Consider the following 24,730-nt stretch of genomic DNA (forward strand, 5'->3'; position numbering starts at 1 on the left):
GCAGCCCTTAGGGAGCTCGGCGCACTCTCCTGGGCGCGCAGTTGCTCTGTTACTGCCCCAGGGAACCCGAGGGTTCCTCGCCCTCCTGGGTTCTGCTCCACCTCCCTGGAGCCCCTTTCCGCCCGGGAAGGTCGGTGCAGCTCCTGCGTCTCCGGGACGGGGCTCTCCTGTCTTGGGGACACTCGCCCCGGCCTCAGCCCGGCTCCTCGCGGGGCCCCTCCCCCTTGGAGGCCTTTGTTCCTTTATTTCTTTTTCCCCGTCTTCCTGCCTTGATAGATGCGCGAACTCTTCTCACTGTAGCATTCCAGCTGGTCTCTCTTTAAATCTCAGGCCGAATTCATAGATTTTCAGGATAATTTGAAGGTTTTCTAGGTAGTTTGGTGGAGACAGGTGATTTGGAGACCCTACTCTTCCGCCATCTTGCTCCTCCCCCCAACTTTTTTTTTTAAAGATTCTTTATATATTTATTCATGAGAGACACACAGAGGCAAAGACCCAGGCAGAGGGAGAAGAGAAGCAGGCTCCCTGTGGGGAGCTCGATGTGGGACTCATCCCAGGACCCCAGGATCACGACCTGAGCCAAAGGCAGATGTTCAACCACTGAGCCACCCAGGCGCCTCTCAGAAAAAACTTATTTTTTATGATCCTATACTTGAATTATACTGTTATAATTATCTTTTTAATGTTTCATTTACAGGTATATGATGTTGATTGATGGCACCACAATGAAGTTTTTTAGATTGATAGAGATAATTCAGTGTTTCATGTTTCAAATCTGGAATTTCCATTTCGTAAAGCTCTCCGTATACATTTATCAAATACTCTCTTGGATGGGGTAAGTCCCTTGTTGTTGTTACTGTTTTAAATTAGACCAACACTGCTATTTTTGTTTTTTTCTTGCAAGTGAATGTTTTTTTTTTAGAGTGGGGAGGGTCATAGGGAGAGGAAGAGAAAGAATCTTAAGCAGGATCCAGTGCCCAGAGCGGAGCCCAAAGTGGGGCTCAACCTCACAACCGTGAGATTCATGATCTGAACTGAAATCAAGAGTTGGACACGTAATTGACTACAGGCGCCCTTAAATGTGTATTTTATTAATTCATTAGGAACTTATAATCTAGTTTTTTGAAGTTTTTTTTTTTTTTTTTTTTGAGGAAAACACTCTCACTTGATCATTGTCTTGGGTATGGGAATAATGTGAACAAGGTTAAATCTTATTTATTTATTTTTTTGCTCTTTGTGACTGAAAAAATAATGCTTGTGAAAAAGACTGTTTATTATTTTAATATTAATTGAATTTCAAGTTACTTGATGCAACATTATCACATTTTCCCTTGACTCTTCAGCTACATGGACTAGTAATTCTTGTTTAAAGAGAATCATGCCTTTGAAAGCAACCATTATACTTTTATATTTGAATTTTAAAAGCTGGTATGAGTTTTCTATTTCAGAAAATCTGTATTTAATACTCATTAAAATTACTTGATTAAAAATGTTTTAACTTGCTCCTGTATAAAACAGCTTTCTTCATCCCAATTCTGAAAATATTTGTTTCATTGTAAATACAAATTAAAATAATATAGAACATTAGGAAAAAGCTGGTAAAAATCACCAGATCTACCATTGGAGTAACTTTGATGACCATTTTGATGAACATTATTCTAGGCTTTTCTCTGTGACAGAGTGTTTCAATCTTATGTCTGCTCCTGTGGGATGGTAACATTCATATTAGTAATAGCAACTCAGAACTTAGATTCTTTAGGGTCTTTGGGATCCCTTATAGTCCAGTAGGATTCTGAATAATCGTGGAACCTCTTCCTTGGTCGAAAATGAGAACTCTGGTGAAATATGCATGAAAAGAACCAAATGGTACATGTGTTTTGTAACTTGTTCCTCCCCCCCCCCCACCCCAATAGCAATTTGTTTTGGACCTCTTCTCACGTAAATATCTGAATGGTATACCATGTGTATAAGTTAACACCATAATTTGGGGTATCCAAACTATCTTGACTGTGAAAATTGTAGCAGATGCTCTTTAAAAATATGATCATCTCAATAACACAGCCTCAACTTAATGAATTAGACTCTCCCAAGGGGTCAGAGTTATCTGTACTTTTGGAAGCGCCCAAGTGATTCTAATCAGGCAAGTTTAAGAAACAGTTTTGTAATTTATTTAACAGTCCTCTTTTGGTAGATGTTTTGATTTTTTTTTTTTTTAAGATTTTATTTATTCATGATACACAGAGAGAGAGAAACAGAGACACGGGCAGAGGGTGAAGCAGGCTCCATGCAGGGAGCCTGACATGGGACTCGATCCGAGGACTCCAGGATCACGCCCTGGACCTAAGGCAGGCACCAAAACCCCTGGGCACCCAGTGATCCCATGTTTTGATTTTTTTTTTTTATTGTAAGACACTTAAATGCATATCCTGTATACACCTTTCCTTTCATAGTTGTACAATTTTATAACTAAGATTCTTAGAGGTGAGATTATAATGTGTATTAAGAATCTTTTGATTGTGGGTAGCTGAAGTCCAACTTAAAGTAACTGAAGAAGAAAATTAATTGGCACAATAAATGTTTTAGCTTGACCTGCTTCAAGCTGGATCTGGGGCCTCAAGAATACTGGCAAGGTTTTGTTGTTTTTTTCTTTGCTTTACTTGTCTGTTTGGTCTCATTCTTCATGAAGGCTTTTCACATGGGAGGCAAGTTGCATTGTAGTGCAAGCAGAAAGAGAACTTTGTCCTTTAATACTCATATGTCAGTCGCAGGGAGGACTCCAAAGGGTTACATACCGATGGAAGCCACCTCAGTCACTGGTAGCACTACCACTTGGGAGTGCAAGAGGAATAGTGTTCCTAAGGAGGGGATGGTAATAGGCTCTACCCTGTTCACTATGCTATGTATGAGGGCATGCCCACTATAAATTTGACAGGTATAATTGGCACCCTTCTTCCAGAAAGTTTGAACCCATGCACATTTCTACCAACCATATGTAAAGGATCTGTATACTCCTAAACACTGGGTTTTGAAAATTTTGAATATTTTCTAATTTGATGAGGGAAGGAATTCTTTTTTATGGGACAGTGTAACATAGTGATTAAGAACTCTGAGTCTATCTGTTGGTGCCTTACTGGCTTCATCAGTTGTTATATAAGAGATTTAAGTAATTTATTCAGTTTTTTCATCTGAGTGAAGGGAGGCTAGGAACAATACTTAGATTTTGATGCTATTTTGAAGATTAAGTTGGATAGTTTATAAAGTACTGGCACTAGTGTCTGACACATAGTAAATATTTAATTATGTGATTGTTAATGAGGTTTAACATTTTGTCACTTCTTTGTGAATTACTGTATTTCTTTTGTGAGTTGCTGGTTCAGATCCTTTGTATGTTTTTTCTCTGGATATTCATCTTTTTCTTACTGATTTGTAAGAAGTTTTGCCTGTTAGGGTATTACTTTGTGACATATATTTTGAAAAAATGTATTTTGCTTTTTGGTGTTTTCTGTGGCACAGGTTTAAATTTATATAGGTAAATTTATGTAGGTAAATTATAAACATTTAGTTTTTCATACTTGGCTTTAATATCATTTTAAGAAATTTTTACTTAGTTTTCTTCCTATTTTTCATATTTTACTTTAGAATTATTATAATACCTGTATTTTCTTTTAGTATATTTTAGTTTTATTTGTATATTTAAATATTTGATCTATCTGAAATATATTTTGAAAAAAAGAATAAGGTAAGGGTGTGATTTTATTATTTCCAAATGTCTAAACTGTTGTCTCAACACCATTCAACTCATCTGTTTTTCCTTTTTAATTGGATATATGATTTTTATTGTGTAGTGGATTCCCTTATATATCATTGTTTCTTTTTTCATTTGTTTTCTCATTCCATTAGTTTTTTTGTCTTTCAGTGATAGTTTTAGATTGATTTTAATACTTTCATTTTAGCATATAGTTTAATGTTTGGCTGTTTAAGTGCACCCCAGTCCTCCTGGTTGTTCTGATTTGCCACTTAGATTTTGCTCTCTTTAGCTTTTGGGTGAATGGGCTATTGATTAAGAGGTTAGTCTGTACTTAATGTGCAAATCTATAAAACATAAGCTTATACTTTTCTCTACCAATCTCTGGTAGGCTTGTCTTCAGAGTGTTCATCTTTCCCTTTGCTGTATTTGGTTGAATGGTTTATCCTTTGCCACACATTCACTGCCTTTCTCTGGAGGGAAAGGGACTCTACATCTTTATTATAACTTCTCACAACTTCAGGTCTCCTTTTCTACAGGGGATACTACTTATATTTTAAGATTTCTAACCTTTCTTCAATGTTAACTTTTTTCATGAGCCAGACTGAATTATATGTGGCCAATAATTCTCTGGAATTTGTATGAGAATCCTTTGTTGTTTTAATCCAGATGAAATTGCTCCTCTATTTCTGGCTTTTATTCGCTGTTGGGATGATACGGAGTGGCTTGTGAATGATTACTTAAATTATCAATGGTACAATGATCCTAATGAAAATCACATGCATAAAATACATACTTATTTGTTTAACAGAGGGAATATCATTTTCCAAGTGTCCTGAATGCTTTGGCCCCATCCCATGTACATTGTTTTTATTTACCAGCTAGATAGATATTGGAGTGTGCAAACCAGTAGATGGAAGACTGATGGGAGAATAAGATGTTTAAATTAGTAATTCCTGAGATATAGTTTGGGGTGATGAGAAGATTCAGGATGTGGACCTAGGGAAGATGAAAGTTTGAGGTTGTGTGAAGAAGAGCAATGGAAGTAACATCAAGGAAAACATTAGGTGATTCTTAATGAGTGATGGTAGGAGTTCAGGTTGAGAGTTTGACTATGAACCAGGTACTAAAGATTAGAAAAGAAGAAAAGAAGGTAGTATGGTTGGATGGAGTGGCAGAGACTGAGCAGAGTAAATATAGTCACAAAACAAAGAGAGTACTCTGTGGGGCTGTAGTAAAATGTCAGTTTGTAATGACACTATATATACATAAACATTTGGAAACATGTATGTGCAGCACACACACACACACGCACACACACACACACACCCTGTGATTGACAGAGCCATTATGTACGGTTGGAAGTGTTGTCCACTGCACATCTCCAGGGTGTGCCATTCTCAATTCTGTAGTTAGTGTGACTGGCACCCCTGGAGTTGTGCTGTTTGTAAACTGCACAAGCCAGTGTGGCAAGATCTGGCAGTGCCTTCATGGGAACAAGAAGAACATTCTGTTTTTGTTAACTTCATTTAAGATATAATTTTTTAGCATTGTAATCAATAAAATAAAAGGAAGAAAAAGGACTCTTAAGTTAAGCATTTGCCACGGTTTAGTATAGTTTATCATTGAACTAATATTTTTTTGAATGCTTTTCATGTTCAGGTTGCTGTGCCAAGAATGCAGAGGGTTGAAAACAAGGCCTCACCCTTGAGACATTATACTTCATTTGATAGGGTGGAGAAAATTGGTAGTGATGGAGGAGACCTTCAAATAAAACAATAACTTGATGATTGGTTTTTAAAAAAGTCTAGTGGTGGTTTAGAGAAGAAATAAATTACATCTAGTTTGGAATGAAAGAAGTTTTATAGAGGAATTAGCATTAGATATGGAAAGATTTCTTTAGAAAGAGATTTTTTGTTGGACATGGGCTGAGGGCATTCCAGGTAGGAAATAATGCTTAAAATTAGATGTTTAACCATCTGCAGATTTAACTGAGCAATACTATTTATTTTCACCCCAAACTTGGACAAATGAAAGCTGCATAATAGACTCTTGCGAAGTTTTTAAAATAGCAATATGATTCATGATGTCAATTTACTTGGACCAGAATTATAGTTGCCATATCTGTTTTTCCAGTTAGTTAATTAAAACAGTCCTCTGTAGTTTCCTGTTTCTTCTACATTTTCATTTGCAAATTGTTTTTGTAAAATTCCAATCCAAGAATAACTCAAACTACCTAATTGTCTGGCTGTCAGATGTGAACATTGAAGTTTTTGTTTTGCTCTCTAAATTATGTTCTTTGACCCACAAAATGTGGAAAATAGGAGTTTAGAAATATGGCATTAATTCATTTGAAACAATCAGTGAAATTCAGTTGATTTATATTGAGGTTAAGAGGAGAATATAGCAGTTAGTCACCAAAGTTAATAGCAAGAATCTTGGAAAAAATGGCATGCCTTTTCAACTGTTAATGTTTTTTGTAAAGGAATATGCATATTCATTGCTAAAATTTTAGAAAGTCTGTACATCATAAAGTAGAAAAATTAAACTGTCAAGAAGAGGTTACATTTTAACATTTTGTATTTTCTTTCCGTCATTTTGTTGTGCCTATATTTTCAGAATGTATATAATTAATATATATATAGCTGACATTTAATATATGCTGTGTATCTAGGGTTCCATCATTTCCCTTCATTTTGAAGAACTGATTTTAGGATTTAAAAATATTTAGTTTTATGTTTAAGAATTGAAACATAATTGACATGCTATAAAATTCACCTTTCTAAGCTGTATAATTTAGCAGTCTTTAGTATATACACAAGATTGTGCAACCATTACTACTATCTAATTCCAGAATGTTTCATCACCTAGGTGGACAATGATAATTAGAAGTAAGTGGGCCTTGAAAGGATTTTGAGGAATGGGTTACCTTGAGATGAACTTTGAAGGTCTGCAGGTTTCCAGAGAACAGTTAATTAAAACCCTTCATTGGTTCTCCATTGCCCATAGCATGAAACCCAAACTACTGAACATAATATTCTTTATATCTGGGCCATGCCCATATGTCTTTAGCATTGTCTTTGATTGTGAACCCTCGAACTATAAGCTCCATCTATACTGAGCTTTGGACAATTTACCTAAACCATCATTTTTCATGCCTTTGTAATACTATTTGGCTCATTCACCATCCTGCTAGGAAATACCCACTTGTACCTTTCAGGATTTAAGGAATGGATCACAATGTCTTATTATCAAACCTTTCTCTTACTCTTCAAGTAGAAATAACTACTCCTAGTTAAGTCTATACTATATATCCTTATTTGGCTGAAATAGTGTAGGTTACCTCTGCTGTCTTGGTATAGTTATTAATAGGAAATCTTTCAAGTATTCTGATTTAGACAGCTGCATGGTCACTCTATCTATATAGCAGCCTTTCATTAAACTAGAACTTTTCGCTGGACCTAGTCTAGCTACTGTGTATTTTCTTCTCTTTTGGGCTCTGTTTTGAAGGTAGAGACTGTATGCTTAATTTCTCCAGTACTTTTTCGCTGGACCTAGTCTAGCTACTATGTAGTTTCTTCTCTTTCTGGGCTCTGTTTTGAAGGTAGAGACTGTATGCTTAATTTCTCCAGTATTTGGAGCTATGTCTAATAACATAGCCTGGGCTCAGGAAATATTGGATGGATAGGTAGAGAAGGGTGGATACCTGGGGACTACAAAAAAGATAATGGAATATAGGAAAGTACAGAGGATAGGAAAGTCAAACGTGAGGGTTTTTTTGTTGTTGTTGTTGTTTGTTTTTTTGTGGGGCTCATAATGCAGGTCTTAAGTTGCAGGTTTCTCCACAGCAATATTTAATATCAAAAGACAACGGAGCAATTTCTAATGATTTCTTGAGCAATATAAAATTGCTGTATCTTGCAGTTTTCCTTAGTTTTTTTTTTTAGTTTAGGGTTTATTGAGCATCTTTTATCTATGGGTTTACAAGTTTTTCTTTTTTATTTTTTTTCCTTAAGATTTTATTTATTTATTTTTGAGAGACAGGAGAGAGAGGTAGAGACATAGGCAGAGGGAGAAGCAGGCTTCCAGTAGGAACCTGATGCGAGACTCGATCCCAAGACCCCGGGATCATGACCTGAGCTGAAGGCAGATGCTCAACCACTGAGTTAGCCAGGCATCCCAGGTTTACAATTTTCCTTAAAAGTAATTTTTTTTTGCTATTATTTCTACTCTTTACCTGTCTGAAGATTTGATTATTAATGCTGTTTTCATTAAAAACAACTTTTATCTTTCTATTTCAATTTTGGGTAGTTTCTGTTGCTGTATCTGTAAGTTCACTAATCTCTTCTTTTGTAGTGTCTAAATTGCATGGTATTTTTCCATCCATAATATTTTTACTTCAGGCATTGTAGTTTTCACCTCTGAAAATTCATTTTGAGTCTTTTTTTTAAAGATTTTATTTATTTATTCACAAGAGACAGAAAGAGAGAGGCAGAGACACAGGCAGAGGGAGAAGTGGACTCCATGCCAGGAGCCCTACGTGGGACTTGATCCCAGGTCTGCAGGATCACACCCTGGACTGAAGGTGGCGCTAAACTGCTGAGCCACCCAGGCTGCCCTTTGAGTCTTTTTTATATCTTCTATGTCTTTACTTAACTTTTTGGAATATATGGAATACTGTTATAATCATCTGCCTTAGTTTTCTTGCCTGCTAATTTTGACATCTTTCTCAGTTTTGGGGTGATTTTTGATTGATTTTTCTCTTCTTTATAGGTTTTTTTTTTTTTTTTTCTTTACCTCTTTGCATACCTGTTAATTTTTGACTAGATGCCCAAAATTTTGAATTTTACCTTTTTGGGAGCCTGATATTCCTGTGCTTAATTCTGGTATGTAGTTAATTTACTTTGGTACTGGTTTATTACTTTTTGAGTCTTGCTTTTAAGATTGTTAGGTGGACTAGAGCAGGGATAATTATTCTCTGCTGAGACAAGTTCCTTCTGAGTACTCAATACCCTGTGAATTAATCTGTCTGGTAGGCAGAGACATTATTCCCAGCTTTGTGTGGTCCTTTTCACATGTATACTCTGCTGAACATTCATGGAAGTCTGACTTGAGGATATCTTGTAGTTCTTTATCTGGGCATATCTCTCTCTCTCTCTCTCTACCCTGAGAACTCTAGTCCTGTTGGTCTCCCCAGACAACCTGTTATTCATTCATTCATTCATTCATTCATTCATTCATACATACATACATACATACATACATACTCAGGGAGACTATTGGGCTTTACCTGGGATCCCCCTGCCTGCACTGAAGCCTGAAAACCTCTTGGGCTAGAAGTTGGGAAAATTGTAGGGCTCATATACCTTATTTACTGTCTCCTAGAGATTACTGTCCTTTGTTGTTGGATGTTTAGTGTCTTGAAAATGATTGTGTCCTCTATTTTGTCGACATCTTTGATTGTTTCAGGCAGGATGGTAAATCTAGTTCCTGATTCTCCAGTTTGGTTAGAAGAGGAAATATGTTTTTCCTTCTTGACTGGATTTTATTAAATTTTTTTTTAAATTTATAGTTGTGGTAAAACCACATAACATAAAATTTACTATCTTAACCATTTTTAGGGATACAGTCCAGTAGTGTTAACTCTATGCATGTTATTGTTCAACAGTTCTCCAGAACATTATCTTGTAAGACTACAACTGTGTTCCCATTAAATAGCTCTTCATTACCCATAGGCCTGTGAGAACCATTATTCTACTTTCTATTTCTGTGATTTTAACTACTTTAGATACCTCATATAAGTGAAATCATATAGGATTTATCTTTTTGTGACTGGCTTATTTTACTTAACGTAATGTCTTCAAGGTTTATTCTTATTGCAGTATGTGATAAATTTCTTTTCTTTTCAAGGCTGAATAGCATTTTGCTATCTTTGTATGCCGCATTTATGTATCCATTTGTGTGTTAATGGATATTTGGGTTGCTCCCACCTGTTAGCTATTGGAATAATGATATTATAAGCGTGGGTACGCAAATACCTCTTCAAAACCCTGCTTTCAATTCTTTGGGATATATACCCAGAGGTGAGATTGCTGGATCATATGGAGGTGTTATTTTTAATTTTTTGAGGGAACTGCCATGCTACTTTTCATAATGGTTGCACCATTTTAAAATCATAGCAACAGTACCCAAGGGTATTTTCTTAACTAAGTTTTAAGCTTAGGTATTTTATTTTTACGTACTTTTCTGTAACCTAGAGTAACGACAGCAGCTGTAGGCAAGGGGAGACTTTGTGGTGGGGAGATCATTTGGGAAAAACTAAGCCTAGGTATGGGGTCTTTTGTTAGAGTCCTTGGGTTTTGTCCTTTAAGAAAGGCTTTTAGTGAATGTTTTCTTTAGCTAATTGGGAACCAATATTATTCCAGTAATGTGCAGGTTATTTCTTCAATTCATTGTGGAGTTCAGGAATCTTTCTTCAGGCACAAAGAGTATTGTGCTATTTCTATTACTATAATCAGAAGAGAGAAAAAAGAGGACAAGAATAACTACTGAGTTTGTTTCTATCTATATTTGAGTGTAATAGTGACAATTATCAAGAATTTGTCATTTTACAAGTAGGGTCTCTGGGAGCTTAGTGAACTTGTAGTGAAATGCTGCTGTACTTATTGTTTTGCCCCATTCTTGGTAGTTTTCAGTATGTATGTCTGTATGTCTGTATTATTTATTTATTATAAATTTATTTTTTATTGGTGTTCAATTTGCCAACATACAGAATAACACCCAGTGCTCATCCCATCAAGTGCCCCTCTCAGTGCCCGTCACCCATTCACCCCCACCACCCGCCCTCCTCCCCTTCCACCACTCCTAGGTCGTTTCCCAGAGTTAGGAGTCTTCATGTTCTGTCTCCCTTTCTGATATTTCCCACACATCTTCTCCCTTCCCTTCTATTCCCTTTCACTATTATTTATATTCCCCAAATGAATGAGAATATACACTGTTTGTCCTTCTCTGATTGACTTACTTCACTCAGCATAATACCATCCAGTTCCATCCAAGTTAAGCAAATGGTGGGTATTTGTCATTTCTAATGGCTGAGTAATATTCCATTGTATACATAGACCACATCTTCTTTATCCACTCATCTTTCAGTGGACACCGAAGCTCCTTCCACAGTTTGGCTATTGTGGACATTGCTGCTATAAACATCGGGGTGCAGGTGTCCCGGCGTTTCATTGCATCTGTATCTTTGGGGTAAATTCCCAGCAGTGCAATTGCTGGGTCGTAGGGCAGGTTTATTTTTATTTTTTTTAATTTTATTTTTTATTTTTTATTTTTTATTTTTTTATTGGTGTTCAATTTACTAACATACAGAATAACACCCAGTGCCCGTCACCCATTCACTCCCACCCCCCGCCCTCCTCCCCTTCTACCACCCCTAGTTCGTTTCCCAGAGTTAGCAGTCTTTACGTTCTGTCTCCCTTTCTGATATTTCCCACACATTTCTTCCCCCTTCCCTTCTTTTCCCTTTCACTATTATTTATATCCCCAAATGAATGAGAACATATAATGTTTGTCCTTCTCCGACTGACTTACTTCACTCAGCATAATACCCTCCAGTTCCATCCACGTTGAAGCAAATGGTGGGTATTTGTCATTTCTAATAGCTGAGTAATATTCCATTGTATACATAAACCACATCTTCTTTATCCATTCATCTTTCGTTGGACACCGAGGCTCCTTCCACAGTTTGGCTATCGTGGCCATTGCTGCTAGAAACATCGGGGTGCAGGTGTCCCGGCGTTTCATTGCATTTGTATCTTTGGGGTACATCCCCAACAGTGCAATTGCTGGGTCGTAGGGCAGGTATATTTTAACTGTTTGAGGAACCTCCACACAGTTTTCTAGAGTGGCTGCACCAGTTCACATTCCCACCAACAGTGTAAGAGGGTTCCCTTTTCTCCGCATCCTCTCCAACATTTGTTGTTTCCTGCCTTGTTAATTTTCCCCATTCTCACTGGTGTGAGGTGGTATCTCATTGTAGTTTTGATTTGTATTTCCCTGATGGCAAGTGATGCAGAGCATTTTCTCATATGCATGTTGGCCATGTCTATGTCTTCCTCTGTGAGATTTCTGTTCATGTCTTTTGCCCATTTCATGATGGGATTGTTTGTTTCTTTGGTGTTGAGTTTAATAAGTTCTTTATAGATCTTGGAAACTAGCCCTTTATCTGATATGTCATTTGCAAATATCTTCTCCCATTCTGTAGGTTGTCTTTGAGTTTTGTTGACTGTATCCTTGCTGTGCAAAAGCTTCTTATCTTGATGAAGTCCCAATAGTTCATTTTTGCTTTTGTTTCTTTTGCCTTCGTGGATGTATCTTGCAAGAAGTTACTATGGCCGAGTTCAAAAAGGGTGTTGCCTGTGTTCTTCTCTAGGATTTTGATGGAATCTTGTCTCACATTTAGATCTTTCATCCATTTTGAGTTTATCTTTGTGTATGGTGAAAGAGAGTGGTCTAGTTTCATTCTTCTGCATGTGGATGTCCAATTTTCCCAGCACCATTTATTGAAGAGACTGTCTTTCTTCCAATGGATATTCTTTCCTCCTTTATCGAATATTAGTTGACCATAAAGTTGAGGGTCCACTTCTGGGTTCTCTATTCTGTTCCATTGATCTATGTGTCTGTTTTTGTGCCAGTACCACACTGTCTTGATGACCACAGCTTTGTAGTGCAACCTGAAATCTGGCATTGTGATGCCCCCAGATATGGTTTTCTTTTTTAAAATTCCCCTGGCTATTCGGGGTCTTTCTGATTCCACACAAATCTTAAAATAATTTGTTCTAACTCTCTGAAGAAAGTCCATGGTATTTTGATAGGGATTGCATTAAACGTGTATATTGCCCTGGGTAACATTGACATTTTCACAATATTAATTCTGCCAAACCACGAGCATGGAATATTTTTCCTTCTCTTTGTGTCTTCCTCAATTTCTTTCAGAAGTGTTCTATAGTTATTAGGGTATAGATCCTTTACATCTTTGGTTAGGTTTATTCCTAGGTATCTTATGCTTTTGGGTGCAATTGTAAATGGGATTGACTCCTTAATTTCTCTTTCTTCAGTCTCATTGTTAGTGTATAGAAATGCCACTGATTTCTGGGCATTGATTTTGTATCCTGCCATGCTACCAAATTGCTGTATGAGTTCTAGCAATCGTGGGGTGGAGGCTTTTGGGTTTTCTATGTAGAGTATCATGTCATCGGCGAAGAGGGAGAGTTTGACTTCTTCTTTGCCAATTTGAATACCTTTAATGTCTTTTTGTTGTCTGATTGCTGAGGCTAGGACTTCCAGTACTATGTTGAATAGCAGTGGTGAGAGTGGACATCCCTGTCTTGTTCCTGATCTTAGGGGAAAGGCTCCTAGTGCTTCCCCATTGAGAATGATATTTGCTGTGGGCTTTTCGTAGATGGCTTTTTTAAGATGTTGAGGAATGTACCTTCTATCCCTACACTCTGAAGAGTTTTGATCAGGAATGGATGCTGTATTTTGTCAAATGCTTTCTCTGCATCTAATGAGAGGATCATATGGTTCTTGGTTTTTCTCTTGCTGATATGATGAATCACACTGATTGTTTTACGAGTATCGAACCAGCCTTGTGTCCCAGGGATAAATCCTACTTGGTCATGGTGAATAATTTTCTTAATGTATTGTTGGATCCTATTGGCCAGTATCTTGTTGAGAATTTTTGCATCCATGTTCATCAGAGATATTGGTCTGTAATTCTCCTTTTTAGTTGGGTCTTTGTCTGGTTTTGGAATTAAGGTGATGCTGGCCTCGTAGAATGAATTTGGAAGTACTCCATCTCTTTCTATCATTCGGAACAGCTTTAGTAGAATAGGTATGGTTTCTTTAAACGTTTTATAGAATTCCCCTGGGAAGCCATCTGGCCCTGGACTTTTGTGTCTTGGGAGGTTTTTGATGACTGCTTCAATTTCCTCCCTGGTTATTGGCCTGTTCAGGTTTTCTATTTCTTCCTGTTCCAGTTTTGGTAGTTTGTGGCTTTCCAGGAATGCGTCCATTTCTTCTAGATTGCCTAAGTTATTGGCGTATAGCTGTTCATAATATGTTTTTAAAATCGTTTGTATTTCCTTGGTGTTGGTAGTGATCTCTCCTTTCTCATTCATGATTTTATTAATTTGAGTCCTCTCTCTCTTCTTTTTAATAAGGGTGGCTAATGGTTTATCTATCTTATTAATTCTTTCAGAGAACCAAGTCCTGGTTTTGTTGATCTGTTCCACAGTTCTCCTGGTCTCGATTTCGTTGAGTTCTGCTCGAATCTTTATTAACTCTCTTCTTCTGCTGGGTGTAGGATCCATTTGCTGTTTTTTCTCTAGCTCCTTTATGTGTAAGGTTAGCTTTTGTATTTGAGTTCTTTCCAGTTTTTGAATGGATGCTTGTATTGTGATGTATTTCCCCCTCAGGACTGCTTTTGCTGCATCCCAAAGATTTTGAACGGTTGTATCTTCATTCTCATTAGTTTCCTTGAATCTTTTTAATTCTTCCTTAATTTCCTGGTTGACCCTTTCATCTTTTAGCAGGATGATCCTTAACCTCCATGTGTTTCAAGTCCTTCCAAACCTCTTGTTGTGATTTAGTTCTAATTTCAAGGCATTATGGTCTGAGAATATGCAGGGGACGATTCCAATCTTTTGGTATGGGTTCAGACCCGATTTGTGACCCAGTATGTGGTCTATTCTGGAGAAAGTTCCATGTGCACTTGAGAAGAATGTGTATTCAGTTGAGTTTGGATGTAAAGTTCTGTAGATATCTGTGAAATCCATCTGGTCCAGTGTATCATTTAAAGCTCTCGTTTCTTTGGAGATGTTGTGCTTAGAAGACCTATTGAGTATAGAAAGAGCTAGATTGAAGTCACCAAGTATAAGTGTATTATTATCTAAGTATTTCTTCACTTTGGTTATTAATTGATTTATATATTTGGCAGCTCCCACATTTGGGGCATATATATTGAGGATTGCTAGGTCCTCTTGTTGGATAGATCCTTTAAGTATGATATAGTGTCCCTCCTCATCTCTCACTACAGTCTTCGGGGTAAATTTTAGTTTATCTGATATAAGGATGGCTACCCCTGCTTTCTTTTGAGGACCATTCGAATGGTAAATGGTTCTCCAACCTTTTATTTTGAGGCTGTAGGTGTCCTTCTGTCTAAAATAAGTCTCTTGTAGACAGCAAATAGATGGGTCCTGCTTTTTTATCCAGTCTGAAACCCTGCGCCTTTTGATGGGGTCATTAAGCCCGTTCACGTTCAGAGTTACTATTGAGAGATATGAGTTTAGTGTCATCATGATATCTATTCAGTCCTTGTTTTTGTCGATTGTTCCACTGGACTTCTTCTTAAAGGGGAATTTTAAGAGTCCCCCTTAAAATTTCTTGCAGAGCTTGTTTGGAGGTCACATATTCTTTTAGTTGCTGCCTGTCTTGGAAGCTCTTTATCGCTCCTTCCATTTTGAATGAGAGCCTTGCTGGATAAAGTATTCTTGGTTGCATGTTCTTCTCATTTAGGACCCTGAATATATCCTGCCAGCCCTTTCTGGCCTGCCAGGTCTCTGTGGAGAGGTCTGCTGTTACCCTAATACTCCTCCCCATAAAAGTCAGGGCTTTCTTGTCTCTTGCTGCTTTAAGGATCTTCTCTTTATCTTTGGAATTTGCAAGCTTCACTATTAAATGTCGAGTGTTGAATGGTTTTTATTGACTTTAGGGGGATCTCTCTCTTTCCTGGATCTGAATGCCTGTTTCCCTTCCCAGATTAGGAAAGTTTTCAGGTAGAATTTGTTCAAATACATATTCTGGCCCTCTGTCCCTTTCGGCACCCTCGGGAACCCCAATTAAACGTAGGTTTTTCTTCCTCAGGCTGTCATTTATTTCCCTTAATATATCCTCATGATCTTTTGATTGTTTGCCCTTTTTTCCCCAGTTTCCCTCTTTGCCATCAACTTGTCTTCTATGTCACTCACTCGTTCTTCCACCTCGTTATCCCTCGTCGTTAGGACTTCTAGTTTGGATTGCATCTCATTCAATTGATTTTTAATTTCTGCCTGATTAGCTCTAAATTCTGCAGTCATGAAGTCTCTTGAGTCCTTTATACTTTTTTCTAGAGCCACCAGTAGCTGTATAATAGTGCTTCTGAATTGGCTTTCTGACATTGAATTGTAATCCAGATTTTGTAACTCTGTGGGAGAGAGGACTGTTTCTGATTCTTTCTTTTGAGGTGAGGTTTTCCTTCTAGTCATTTTGCTCAGTGCAGAGTGGCCAAGAATCAAGTTGTATTGGGAAAAGGAGAAAAAGAGAGGAGAGAAAGAAGGAAAGAAAAGAGAAAAAGAAAAAAGAAAAAAAGGAAGAAAAAAGAAAAGAGAAGAAAAAGAGAAAGAAAAAGAAAGAAAGGAAAAAAAAGGGGTGGGGAAGGAACAATAAAATAAGCAAAAAAAAAAAAAAAAAAAACCCCAAAAAACACAAAAACAAAAACAACAACAACAACAAAAAACCACGGGAAAGTATCTTCTGATTCTGTATACTTTAAGTCCCTTGACTTCCCCTGGAACTTGTCCGTCTAGCTGGTCTTCTGGGGGAGGGGCCTGATGTGCTGATTTTCAGGTGTTAGCACTTGGGGGGAGCTACTCTGCCCCCTGCCTGGTGCAGGGCTCAGTGGGGTTGTTTACCCCTTGAGGCCCCAGGAGGAACAACCACAGTGGCTGCGGCCAGCTTTGGAGCCCTGGTTTCAGCTCCTGCGGTAACTACAGAGCTCTCCGTCTGCAGGGCCTGGATGCTTCGGGGGCGGGGCTGCTGATCTGCTCAGCTCGGGGCAGGAGCGTCCTTGCTGTCCTGGCCCCTCCTGGCCTCTGCCTGTCCCAGGGGGAGGCCGGATCTTGGGCTGTGTCCCCAGCTCCCTGTCTTCCCAGGCCTGTGCTGTTGGATTCGCCCTCCTGGCCGGCAGCCCCCCTCTCCGCGGAGCCGCTGCTGGAGCCCCTCCGAGCTGCCTCCAGGTCAATGCATACGCGCGCTGCAGTCCTTTAGGGAGCTCGGCGCGCTCTCCCTGGGCGCAGGTGTCTGTTTGTGTCCCAGGGAGCCTGAGGGCATCCCCGCCCTCCTGGGGTCCTGCTGTAACTCCCTGGGAGCGCCTTTCCCCCCGGGAAGATTGCTGAAGCTCCTGCTTCTCTGGGACGGAGCTTTTCCTGTCCTGGGGGCACTCGCCCTTGGATGCCTTTTGTTTCTTTATCCCCCCCACCCCCCGCCCCAGTCTTCCTACCTTGATAGAAGCGTGAACTCTTCTCACTGTAGCATTCCAGCTGTTCTCTTTTTATTTATTTATTTATTATTTTAATTTTTTTAAAATTTTTATTTATTTATGATAGTCACAGAGAGAGAGAGAGAGGCAGAGACACAGGCAGAGGGGGAAGCAGGCTCCATGCACCGAGAGCCCGATGTGGGATTCGATCCCGGGTCTCCAGGATCATGCCCTGGGCCAAAGGCAGGCGCTAACCTGCTATGCCACCCAGGGATCCCCTGTTCTCTTTTTAAATCTCAGGCCAAATTCGTAGATTTTCAGGATGATTTGAAGGTTATCTAGGTAATTTGGTGGGGACAGGTGATTTGGGAACCCTACTGTTCTGCCATCTTCCATTCTAGGTAGTTTTCAGTTTTTAATAGTTACTTGTATATTTCCTTTTACTTGTTTTGTTTGCTGATAATAAAATTTCCTTTTTGCTATTTCTTATTGAACTCTTCCTATTGAACATTTTTGATGCTCAAAGGAATATTTTTGCTCATTTCATCAGAAATTTGGAAGGGAAATTTTGTGCTGTTATCTGAACCTGGAAGTTCACTTAATTTACATCCACAGATTTTTGAAAATAATAATGAATTTAAACCTGTTTTTGGTGCCACCTTGATGGTTCATTAAATTCTCAGATACAAGTATTTAAGTAAAAATATTTAGTAAACAGGTTAAGATAACAAAGTGATTTAATTTATGCCGTGTGTTGGGTTGAAGGTGATAACCATGAATAAGTATCTACAGGTTAGCAAATACATATTTGGGAAAGAAATTAATTAGTAATAGCTTCTTAACAAAGTATATTTGTCAGTGTGTTCTTTGTACTTTTGGATGGTTGTGGATTTTCTGTCATGAAATTATATAACAAAAATCCTGCTTAGTTTCTTCGGAAGAATATGAGGAAAGAAAAATAATTTTAGGTTAAAATGTATTATTAAGAATTAAAATTTTATAAAATACTACATTATGTGCCTAATCATTTTTTTGAAAAAATATTTATTTATTTGGAGAGAGAGAAAGAGAGAGAGAGAGCACGCAAGCGGGGAGAGGGGCAGAGGGAGAAAATTCCAAACAGGCTCCCTGCTTGCTGAGTGTGCAGCTGTACATGGGGCTTGATCCAGTGACCCATGAGATCATGACCTGAGCTGAAACCAGAAACCAAGAGTCAGGCACTCAACCAGTTGAGCCACCCAGGCACTGCTTATAATCATCTTTTAATGTCCTTTATCTCTTTTCTGTCCATGTGCAGAATTTAAGATTTTTTTTTAATTTAATGGCTATAATATGTAATATATTCTCTTGTCCTGTTCCCTTTGATCATAGTAGAGGGACATGGGACCAAGGAAGACCACATTGGCTCACATGGGGAATATATTTATATTAAGGGCACCATTTATACCTACAAATTTTATGATTAAAGTAGTTGGCCTATAACAAATTTTAAAGCAAAAGTGATTTAACAAAATTTAAATAAAAATATTCCTCATATTTGGAATTTAAAATTTGTAGTTTCTTTCTTCTAATAGTTGTTTAGTAAATCAAACATAAAACAAAATGTAACATAGTAATTCAAATAGAAAAATACATAATGAGATCTTGTTATATCATTTTATTTCAGTACAGAATAAATTCATGACAGGAATTTATGGGATGCTGACAGTCTATTGATTTGATCTGGATATAAGTGTGTTCATTTTAATGTTTCATCAGGTTGTATACATATGGTTTACGTGCTTTCTGTGTATATGTTATATTTTAATCAAATTAAAGAAATTGCCATTAAAGTATGAAGAAACTTAATCTTCTTTTCTCTTTTAAGGAAATGATTATTGACAGAGTTAATGGACAGACCGTTCCTAGATATTTGATATATGACATAATTAAATTCAATGTAAGTACCATTAATATAATTTATAAAGTAAAAATTGTCCCTGAGATAACAGATCTGTTTTTACAAATAAAAATTGTTATCTGCCTTAGAGATAGTAGGAGAGAAAAATTGTGACTTGAGTTACTTATTTGCTATCTTAATAATAATTTTGCAACTTTCTCTGTCTTTAGATTTGTTAACTACTTCAACTGAGTAAAGAAGAATAGTTTAGCTGATAAAATAAGACAGCATTTTATAAGATGGAAAGTGTTGGTTTTAGTTATCCTGTATACAATTAAAAAGAGCCCACAATTTTATTACTGTCACTTGAAAAAAAAAAAGAGAAGCTGATTATGGGTATTGAATGTATAACTTGGGGGCAAAAATATGTTATTCATGAGTACAGGCAGGAAACTTAAAAACAAAATATAAAATTCAGTTATAAATAGATATCAAAAAATAGAAATTATATTTTCTACCCATTTCCTATAGTTTTAGACAAGCCAAGAATCTGCCTGTTCATGTTTAATTATAGTATCAGTGTCTAAATTATTTAGGCAGTACAAGATGACTTCTGTAAATGCGAGAAACTCTTTCAATAGTGTACATCTATGAAAAGGTATAATCATTCCTCTAGACATATCTTATTCAAATTGCATAGCCATTTAGTATTCAAACCAGACTGAAAGCAATTAAGAATTCTGGAATTAAAAGTGCTGTTTAAGTTTTAGAATTCTGAAGATTTATAACAATTTTTTAAAAGTTCTTTTTTGGGGTATATATTTTAAATTATAGTATTGAGATTCAGGATTGCATTAATCCAGATTACTTTAAAGGCATTTTTTTTCCTGGAAATTTTCAATGTACATATTTCATTTTCTGTCGAATTTATAGATTTCAAACAGTTTTCTATTTAAGAGACTCAGGTCAGAAACCACCAAATTTAAATTTCATCTGTTTGTGATTACTATATGCCTCAAAAGTAGTGCTTTCCAGAATTGGCTTACTCTTATCATAGATCTTGGAATAATGTTCATTGACCCATAACGAGACCTAAAGGGTGGGGGTAGCATTGTTTTGTTGTGAATGGAAGAATTTTGTCTCCTCTGCCTTTTGACATTGAGCTCTGTTTTAGTGTGTGTTCCATGCAGGCTCACTTCTTAGCCTGGGAACTTTGTCTTTGACAACATCCTTCTAATTCTTTAAAAAAATATGAAAAATTTCAGTGTATACAAAAGTATAGAGAATGATATGAGTAATGCACATATACTAATCACCAGATTTATTGAAGCATAACATTTTGTCATTTTTACTCCACTCTCTTTTTAATAAGATAAATTATAACAGATTCAGAAGTTTCTCATGCATACCTCACTTATCTTATTCTTAACCGTCTTACCTAGAAGCAACTTCTACCTTGTATTTGATGTTTATTGTTTCCATGAGTATTTTTAATAACTTTACTATCTATGTGTGTGTCCATAAAATATATGTGGTATTGTTGTGCAAGGGTTCTAGTGCTATATAAATACTACACTATACTGTGGTACCAAGCATTTACTCTACATTATTTTGTTGAGATTTATTTGTATTAATGCATATAAGTTTAGTACATTCACTTTAATTACTATTGAGTATTGCTTTGTATAAATATATAGATTTTGTCTTTTTTTCCTTTTGATGAACAATTAGGTTTCTGTATTTTGCTATTATATTACTATTAAACAGTTTAATATATTCTTGTGTGCATACATCAGAATTTGTCTAGGGCAGTTCTCATTCTTGGGATGTAAGCACCTGAGGTGTTTTTAAAAAGTACAATCCTTTATCCCTACTTCCATCATAGAGATTCTGACTGAATTGTCAACTTCAGGTGTATTTGCTACATTGCTGAATTCCTCTCAGAAGTAGACGTAACAACTTAACTACAGTTGGTATTATCAGAGTTTAAAGTTTTTGCTAATTGGATGTGTGTGAAATGGTATCTCATCTTGTTTTAATTTGCTTTTCCCTTATTACTGATGAAGTTAAGCCTACTTCATATGTTCATTTTTACTTGTTTGGATTTTTCTTTTGTCATTTAACCTTAAGTTGGAATAATTTTCTGGTTTTTCTATTTGGTTGTCAGTCTCCTTAATGTGTAGGAACTAATTATCTTTTCTGGATTCTAATCCTTTTTTGGTTATGTATGTGACAAACAATATTTTCTGCAAATTAGTATCTATAATGCACAGGAGTTTTTCGTTTTCATGAAATCAAACTTACTAGACCTTCTCAAAGTTTGTGCTTTTGTGTCCTGTTTAGGAAATTCATTAATTTTGCTATAAGAATGGTTAAGTTATGCTTTTACAAGGTCTATATTTACTCAATAAATACTTCGGTGCCATTAGTTGTAAAGTCACATTTCCCCCCACATTTCTGATATTAGGATATATTTATAATCAAAAGCATGTCATATATTTAATTCTTTAATTTATTATGGAGCCTTGATGGTTAACTAGCTTATTTTGAATCACCAGATCAAGGTTACTATTAGAAAAAAAATGATGTTTTGAAAAAATAGTTAAAATCTTTTTAGTTCCCTTAGTTTATTTTGTCCAGGAGGATTTCATTGATCATCTTTTATATGTCAAGTGCTGTTCCTGGTAGTGGATATACACAGATGAATAAGATGTAATTTCTTGCCTTCAGGGAATTTATAATTTGATACACTGGCCTCCAAAGAATACCATTTCAACAATGGGATTTGGGAAGAAAGTAGAACTTTTGTTTATTTTTATCTATTCAATTTTTGTTGTATAAAATATACAGTTGTACATGTTGCAACTCATTAAAAATTAACATGCATGTATTGTAAACATTTGTTAGGGTATGTATTTAGATTGAGTACAAAATCAAAAGAAATTTGTGTACCACTGGTCTTATGGATGAGAAATAAATGTAAAGAAATAATTATAATAGTATAAGAACAATAAAGATATGTTAGAAATATAGGGATATATGAAAGGAACTAGAGAGGTGAGAGTATTTCGGTTTAACCAGGGTTCAGTTGAGTCAAGGAAGCATGGACTTGCAGATAAGAGAAAAAAGTTACATGGATTAATTTTGAAGGATAGAATCATGGAGGTCAGGAGCATTAGAGGTTGTTAGTGTACTTATGTGTGGTGGGATGTGGGACACAGCAAGAAATGAGAATAATCTGTAGAATAGGGGGCCAGGGGACTTGAATAGGCATTTTAGCTTAGTTCTGGATGTAAGTCGGGCAGTATTGAAGGGTTTTAGTTAGGGTAATGATAGGATCTTTCTGTTGTCTGTTTTCAATGATTTATCACCTACCTATCAAGTACTTCCTTTCTTGAAGGCAGCATAGATTTGAAGGTGAACTTGCTTTCAATTTTTTCTTGTTGCTTTGATTTATGTGTATATATACATAAATATACATACACATAAATATATATACATAAATATATGATATATATTAAAGTAAAAAGTATTTAGAAGAAAATTTAGACCACTTAAATATTTTTAGACGATTGTTAGACTTTATTTTCTTAAAAAAATGGACAACTTGCTTGTTCCACATTAATTTTATAGAAGTCTGAATTCATCTAATAAGTCTAATAAATAAGCCTAACATTTTAGATTTTTCAACCTTATTGATGATGCAGATGTCATGGAAAAGAATGGACTTTGTGATGATTTACTGATGTTTCCTCAATACATACCTTTTACAAACAGTTGTATGCCTTCATGTAAAGGGAACATATTATACTACCTCATATCTAGGGCTTACTCTCTCTTGCTCCTTATTCTTATTAAGTATCAGAATTGTCATCCTTCCAAAATTGAGAAAAAGTCATCCTCAAGGCATATTTAATGTCCACAGCTTAACCAAATACTACCACCCTTTTGTAAGCATTAGGTTGTGTAAATGTTAGGCTGAGTAATATAGATTAGAGAAGAGGAAGAAGATGAAAAGGTGAGAAAAATTCATGGAAGGGTGTCCAATTGTAAAGTAAAGAAGAAAGGTACTTGATATGAGGTGATCCTACTAATCTGGATGGTTACTGTTAGCCAGATGAAGTATTGGATGCTGTATTATATATACTATTAGGGTAGGGAAAGCCCCTACCTTCAATTTACAGAAAAAGTATATGCACTTTTAACTTTATGGTTCAAATCATCTATACCACATATATGTGTACCATACTATATACTGTATATGAAGAGCTTTCTTTATAACTATATAATTGAGTATATTATGGAAACTGTTCTATATTAGTTTTTAGAGTTGAGATTGTATTAGTCTAATAATTATCTTGTGTTTATTGAGGCCTGTAAAGCATTAGTGCTTTAAGCAACAAGAAACATTTAGGTGACTATGTTGTTTATTTTGATGTGTTATTTGCTTATACTTTCCTGAATTATGTAGATTTTTGTTTTATATAGGTTTTACTAATTTATATAATTTTACTAATTCAAATAATAAAAATGATTACTGAGTATATTAATACTTTAATTCAGATGTGAAAACATCAGATTAATTTATATTAGAGAAGATTTATACCACTCTTCCATTATATTTTATGCATTTATGGTTTTAAAATAACTAATTGTGTATGTGTTTAGGTGTGTTTAATTAGTGAAATCAGGACTGGCATATGTGGTTATGCAGGGTGTGCATTAGACAAGTCCAAAGGATGCTGTTTATGTAGACTGATATGTACACTGTGACAGCCTTAATAATTATGCTGATAAAATAGTTTTCAGTGTTGAAATTTAAATAATTGTCTCATTTAATTCAGGCACAGCCAGTTGGAGATTGTGATTTTAATATTCGTCTGCAGTGTATAGAAAGAGAAATAATAAGCCCTCGACATGAAAAAATGAAGACTGGGCTCATTGACAAAACACAGGAACCGTTTAGTGTCAGAAATAAGCCATTTTTTGACATCTATACGTCAAGAAAGGTAAAATTTTCTAATTAGTACTTACAGCGTGTCATAATTCAGCTTATAAGAGGAATATGAATGACATTTTACTGCCCAGTTGTCTTGATTTTTTTCAGAAATTATTTTAATTGAATATAACACTATTCTGGACAAATGTGCACTTCCCAAGTCTTCTCCAAAGTAAAATTCTCAGTGATGGAAATTTAAACTCGGTTACTTTCTTGTTTCTCATAATAGTTTTTAATTCATGGCTGTTGGTTTATGTTATCTTTTTTAAAAAGCTGTAAACAGTAAAGAATGATATAGTGTGAAAATCACCTGTTATGCTTTCTGAAGGTCACCTGTGGTTGGTACATACTACTCTTACTCAAAAAATTCATTTGTGTACACACACATATATTGAGAGTTTTCTTTTACTTCTTTCTGTTGTTTTGGCACTTAAAATGCATCATACTGAATCTTCTTGGATTGTTGTTTTTTCACCTAACAATGTGGTGTGGGAATATTTCCAGGTCATTGCTTAGAGGTTTGCCATGTTATTTTTTACCTGCTACATGGTATTTGACAGTAAAGATACACCATGAAATTACTATGTTTTGGAGAAGGGTGGCTATGATAGAATAATATATAGGAAGTATAGCAACATATGCAATTAGGTGTTTTAAACTCCTTTCTAGTATAATTCCACATGCTAGATGATGCAAGTTTTTGTTGTATTTTTACCTAATTCTGCTCAAGTCCACTTAATTTGGTATTAGCCCTTGGATATAATAATAGCAGTAATTCCAGCACTGCCCAGGGCCTGTCTTTTTTCCTGT

The 24,730-nt window shown here is 36.1% G+C and overlaps 1 protein-coding gene across 1 annotated transcript; it reads left to right on the forward strand.

Moving 5' to 3' along the window:
* The first annotated feature begins 774 nt into the window (after positions 1–774).
* Positions 775–24,056, forward strand: LOC119879191 (mRNA-capping enzyme-like). The gene is made up of 3 exons (XM_038589596.1): positions 775–835; positions 18,910–18,981; positions 23,766–24,056. Exons 2-3 carry the CDS (start codon positions 18,913–18,915, stop codon positions 23,946–23,948), a joined length of 252 nt encoding a protein of 83 aa, XP_038445524.1. The 5' UTR covers positions 775–835; positions 18,910–18,912; the 3' UTR covers positions 23,949–24,056.
* Positions 24,057–24,730: the final 674 nt, after the last annotated feature.

Source organism: Canis lupus, unplaced genomic scaffold, assembly GCF_011100685.1.
Source record: "Canis lupus familiaris isolate Mischka breed German Shepherd unplaced genomic scaffold, alternate assembly UU_Cfam_GSD_1.0 chrUn_S382H542, whole genome shotgun sequence".
NCBI classification, from domain to species: Eukaryota; Metazoa; Chordata; class Mammalia; order Carnivora; family Canidae; genus Canis; species Canis lupus.

Excerpts from the sequence above, each read along its gene's own strand:
- LOC119879191 (XM_038589596.1), top strand. The coding sequence starts at position 18,913 with ATGATTATTGACAGAGTTAATGGACAGACCGTTCCTAGATATTTGATA. Across the intron at positions 18,982-23,765 it reads ATGACATAATTAAATTCAAT|GCACAGCCAGTTGGAGATTG; the intron begins GTAAGTACCATT and ends CATTTAATTCAG.